The following is a 5,184-nucleotide window of genomic DNA, read 5'->3' as shown; positions in this document are numbered from 1 at the left end:
CAGCATTACAGTTATAGACAACCCTCCATGGTTTTGGTAGTGGTGGTGGCAGTGGCGGTTTTGTTTTTTACAGTTTTAATGTGGGTGTTGTGGAGCTGAGCTCAGAGAGCTTCACACACAGACCCATCTTCTCAGCCAGTTCTGGGGTCTGTTGTTCGTTCTAAGACATAGCATTGCTTTGTAGCCCAGGCTGGTCTCAAACTCAGGATCTTCCTGTCTCAGCCTTCCTTCCCAGGGCTGGGATCTCAGCTATGTACCCGTACATGGCTTGTTTGGTATTAATTCCTAATTCTTTCTTCTCCAGACACATCAGATTTGGGGTTCTGGAGCTCCTCGTCCAGCATTTCTAGCTTACAGAAGTCTCCGTATGTCCCCCCGTAAGTTGCTGTTCCCATGTACTTTCAGTTTTTACTTTGACTGTTACCTCCTCCTGCTGTTTTCATGCTTCTCAAGGTCAGAGGCCATTTAATAAAGCCTCCTGCTGACACCCGAATTGCCACTTCATTTTCTGAGTCTTAGCAGCAGAGAGAATAGGATCAGATATGACAGGGATGGAACATGCAGCTGACATATCTGCCTTTCAGCTGCTCTGAGGATAAGCCTTGAGGAGACTGCTACTGCCGTGGCTGGGGGAGACTGGGGGAGAGTTTGGAACTACTGATTTAAAAAGTGCTTCAGAGTGGCAGCCAGTTTCAAGTGAAGCCTTGGCCCACCTTCAATCGTAGCACTCAGTAGGCAGAAGCTAGCCAATCTCTGTGAGTTTAAGGCCAGCCTGGTCTATGTAATCAGTTCCAGGCCAGAGAGAGAGATAGAGAGAGATAGAGAGATAGATAGATAGATAGATAGATAGAGAGAGAGAGAGAGAGAGAGAGAGAGAGAGAGAGAAGATGGGAGGGGAAGGAAGGGAAGGAGAGAAGAGAGAAGAACAGTGCGTAGTATTGGAGTATTGGTTAATACCTAACATCCTGGCACTTGGGCTGAGGCAAGGAGAATCAGGACAGAAGTTCAGGCCCAACTAAGGCTATGTGAAACCTTGTTCCAAAAAAATAAAAAATAAAAAAAACACCATCAAAACTAGAAAGAAAGAAGGTACTGGGGGGAGTTAGCTCATGTGCAAGACTTCGGGTTCAGCCCTCAGTAGAGAAAACAAAACGCTAGTCTCTTTCCTTCTTATTTGTAGTAGACATCACTCATCTAAAGCTCTTAGGCACTGAACATGTCATTTTCTTCACTCTAGGTATGCAGCCCAAGAAAACAGGCTTTGAGCTCCTCATGAATTACAGGAACAGAGGAAAGAACCTGCTGAAACAAGTGAGAAACGTGTTCCCTTTGCCATTCAGTACTGGGTGTATCTGCAGGGTGCGCGTGCTAAGGTGTAGGGGTGCTTAGTATCTTCGGAAGAGCAGCCCTTCCTTTATAATCTGCTGAACGGTGGGCTGTTCTGATACGAGGTACCCCCAAACGCTTCAGGTCCAGACCTGTCCTGTCTGTTGTTTAGGAAACAGGCTTCAGACTGGCTTTGGGGATGGGAGCTCCCCTCACAGGGTCAGGGAGCTCTTGCATGCATTAAGTTCTCAGATTTTCCTGCCTTTCTGGGGACCCACCCTGAGTGTGGAGTGTCCCAGTGTCTATTGTCCCCACTCTCCCTGATATGGCCTCCCCTAAGCAGGACTCTTACTGGCCTGGTTGGACCTTCTCAAATCCTAGGACTAAACAGGATGTTAAAACAAGGTCTCTTTTATGCCTTAGAAGTCTGGCAGGAGGGACCTTGCCTTGGAGGCACAGGCAACCTGAGGTCAATCCCCAGATAAAAGCTGGCGGTGGTGGCACCAGCTTGGAATTTCTGTGTGAGGCAGGTGAAGGGAGCAACGAGGCTCACTGGGCACCAGCCTCACCTACTGTACAAACAGCAGGCCAGTGAGAGACCTTGTCTTAAGGAATGAGGTAGATGGCATCTGATGATCAAGAATTGAGGTTGTTTTTGATCTCTACAAGCTCATGTATACCTATTCACACACACACACATGCATGTGCATGCACAGGTGTCTGCATGCACAAGCACACACACACTGACACAAGAATACATGCACATACACACATAGGCATGCAAACACTCAGAGGCAGGCACACACACATACATATGAACACACAGGCACACACAGGAACACATGTTAACCTGCACAAACACACATACACACACACGAATACCCCAAATGCATAAACATGTATGTGTGCACTTGCACACATGAGCATGCACATACACATGAACACGCACGTACAAGAACACGTGCAGAGGAACACACACTGGCACACACACATGAGCACATATATGCACACATAACAAACACAGAGGCATGCATGTATACATGAGCACACATACATATGAGCACACATACACTCACATACACACACACAGAGACTCAAAATTCTTTGGCAGGGAGTCTTGAAGAATAAGTTAAAAAGACAAGAAAACCTTTTTTTCTATGTGTCCTAGTAACTTCATTTATTATAAAATAAAACAATATTTTTTTGCTATTGCACAATTTTTATTAGAGCCTCTCTTTAAGTTGAATTTAAACAACTCAGCTTTATGCTAAGTAATTGAGTGTGTGATGTCATGAGTTTGGTATGCTAGTTACACATGTTAGGAAGAAAAAACAACTTGGTCAGTAAAATTTTTTTAATGTTATTCATGTAGCACCTAAGATTGTCACAAGAATACCAATTGTACACACGTCACTTTGAAAAGACTGGCCTGGATCACCAAAGGAACCTAGCAAATTTATCTCACAGGGAAGGGTTGGATGGCTTTCCTTGGGTCAGACAGCTAAGCCTATTTGAATGGTAGCCTTCCAGAATGAAGTGTCCACTTTAGCATCTAGGGAATGCTGGCACATTAGAAGCAGCACCGCAGGGAGCGATGCCGGGACCTAGAAGCTGTGGCTCTATTGAAAGTTCCTGTGCAATCAGCCATGGACCTGCTTCTCTGGTGGGGGAGGGGGCTCACTTCTGGGAAAGGAAGATGATTTCCTGAAAGTGTGCTGGTAGCAGCTTCCTCCTGGGAGTTGTCTGAGGGAATGATTAACTACAATTAAATAATTCGTTCTTGCTTTGTGGAGTTGCACGGGTGCCAGGCAATTTCGTTGCCAATCAGTGTCAGAGCTTTGCTGAGGGATGCTTGTCTTCCTCTCCTGACCCCTCCCCTAAATCCATTTTCAAACATTCTATTGTGATATACTAACAGTCCAGAACCATTCCCATGACCCCGCCTCTTTCCCTGCCACATTTGATAAATATGGGGCAGTTTTTTCAGTAATGTTGAGCCAGGATCCTGACCAAAACCATACCATGGCTTTTATGAATAAAGCAAAATTTAATATTTTCATTTTTTATATGTGCAAGTACGTCTGTACACTATGTGCATACCTGATGCCTTCCCAGGCTAGAAGGCTCCAGTCCCCTGCAAGAATACATGCACATACCAGTTACAGATGGATATGAGTCACTGTGTAGGTGCTGGGAATCGAACCTGGGTCCTCTGGAAGAGCAATTGTCCCTCCACCTCCCACATTTAAAACATTTTAAAATAGGTACTGATATTTTAGGGGAAGGTGTGAAAGCCACCAGGTTCAGAATTGTCCAGTTCCTGCCAGGCTGCCAAAATTCTTAGGTTTAAAAACATTTGCTTGGTGACCAGCTCTGTTGGAAACTCTCCTTGAATTCTTCATGTTCTTGGGATCTGAACTTGAAGAGGGTCGTAATATAGGACTGAAAAGCAGAGAACTCACCGGGGATTGCCTGACTGTTTGGAAGTGGGAAAGCTTAGCCAAGGTTCCTATCAGTGGAGCATGGTGAAAGGGCTGTAGACAAGAGACGGAGTCTTCAGCGTTTCTTAGAATTCTTGCTTTTCTAAATCCATCTTGCTTATCGATCTGTCCTTCCTGACTGAGGTGCAATATATGAAACAGAAAGGGTTTATATTACTTTTTTTTAAGATGGAAGAAAATGGAGAAGTGATGCCAGCCCCTGCTCATGAATGATGTCTGGTTTGAAAGAGGCAATTTAATTCCTATTTTTGTAGGAACAGTGACCTTTGTGGATGAGCGAGTGTTGACAATCGAACCATTTTCCCCCTCCAGCTTCAGCGACAATGGGATTATGAAAGCAAGTTGGGCTCCTCGAAGGACTCAGAGATGGATCGATTCTCCTCCAATACCAGTGGAAGCTTAGGGCGCAAATTCAAGTGATTTCAAGAAAGAGGCATAGACCTAGAGCCCTACCTAGTTTCTGTGTTAAGCCATTGAGACGGGCGTCCTAAGGAGGCTTTGGTGGGGTGTGCACATAGGGAAGATCTCGCTGAAACTTCCCTGGGTTTCCTCCCTCGTTCTTGTGTGTGTGTGTGTGTGTGTGTGTGTGTGTGTGTGTGTGTGTGTGTGTGTGGTGGGGAGGGGGTTTATCACAAACATGATTAATGTTCCTTTACAAAAAGGGCCCAGGCTCACATTCTGCTGTAAGAACCTCACGAATGATAGCATGACCTCCACCTTGGTGGGCTCCAGAGTTATGCAGCCTGTCCTCTACCTCAGAGAAAGTCTTTACTGTTTGCCCCAGAAGAGAAGGCCCTCCTCGGCCGGCCGGCCAGCAGGGTTTCCCTCCACTCAGGGAAAACTGGCTTTGCTGCTGGCTCCGCCTTCAGCGGCGCCCACTGGCCTGCGCCTCCCTCTTCCCCGCCGCCGTGTCTGCCCCGGCGGGGTTCCCTCACAGCCAGCCCTGTGGTTGCCCTGCCGAGCCGCCAAGGGGCCTGCCTGGCAAAGAAGGAGCAAGGCCACGGAATAGTCCCCTCCCGCTGGCAGCCATTCCTCTGCCACCTGGAGCTTCGGTGCCCCTGATCCAGCCTGCACCCCGACCCAAAGCTCCTGTTGTACAGAAAACACAAACGTCGCACTCTAACCCCTAGCCACGCCCATCACGACCCAGCCCTTGTTATTATTATTTTTTTTTCCCCTTTAGCCCCAGGTTGGGCTAAATACATTCGCTGGGAGCCATCTGGCCTGCTTCCCGGGAACCCTTCATGTGGTTTCCATTAAACTCGCCAGAACCGTGCATTGAAAATGCAGCCCTGGGCCACTCCGGAGCCTCCAACAGTCTGCCCTGCCCTAGCAGAGCGACGGGACCTCTGGGCAG

The 5,184-nt window shown here is 47.3% G+C and overlaps 1 protein-coding gene across 2 annotated transcripts in view; it reads left to right on the top strand.

Moving 5' to 3' along the window:
* Positions 1–4,366, top strand: part of CUNH4orf51 (chromosome unknown C4orf51 homolog) — a 37,364-nt gene extending 32,998 nt beyond the window's left edge. For both annotated transcript variants that reach the window (XM_031340400.1, XM_031340399.1), the window contains 3 exons: positions 305–377; positions 1,238–1,311; positions 4,140–4,366. In XM_031340400.1, the coding sequence (XP_031196260.1) occupies positions 305–377; positions 1,238–1,311; positions 4,140–4,247 (255 nt within the window). In that variant the 3' untranslated portion in view covers positions 4,248–4,366. The remainder of the gene's footprint in view (positions 1–304; positions 378–1,237; positions 1,312–4,139) is intronic.
* Positions 4,367–5,184: the final 818 nt, after the last annotated feature.

This window comes from Mastomys coucha, unplaced genomic scaffold (assembly GCF_008632895.1).
Source record: "Mastomys coucha isolate ucsf_1 unplaced genomic scaffold, UCSF_Mcou_1 pScaffold22, whole genome shotgun sequence".
NCBI classification, from domain to species: domain Eukaryota; kingdom Metazoa; phylum Chordata; class Mammalia; order Rodentia; family Muridae; genus Mastomys; species Mastomys coucha.
This window is presented reverse-complemented; position numbering and strand designations above follow the sequence as displayed.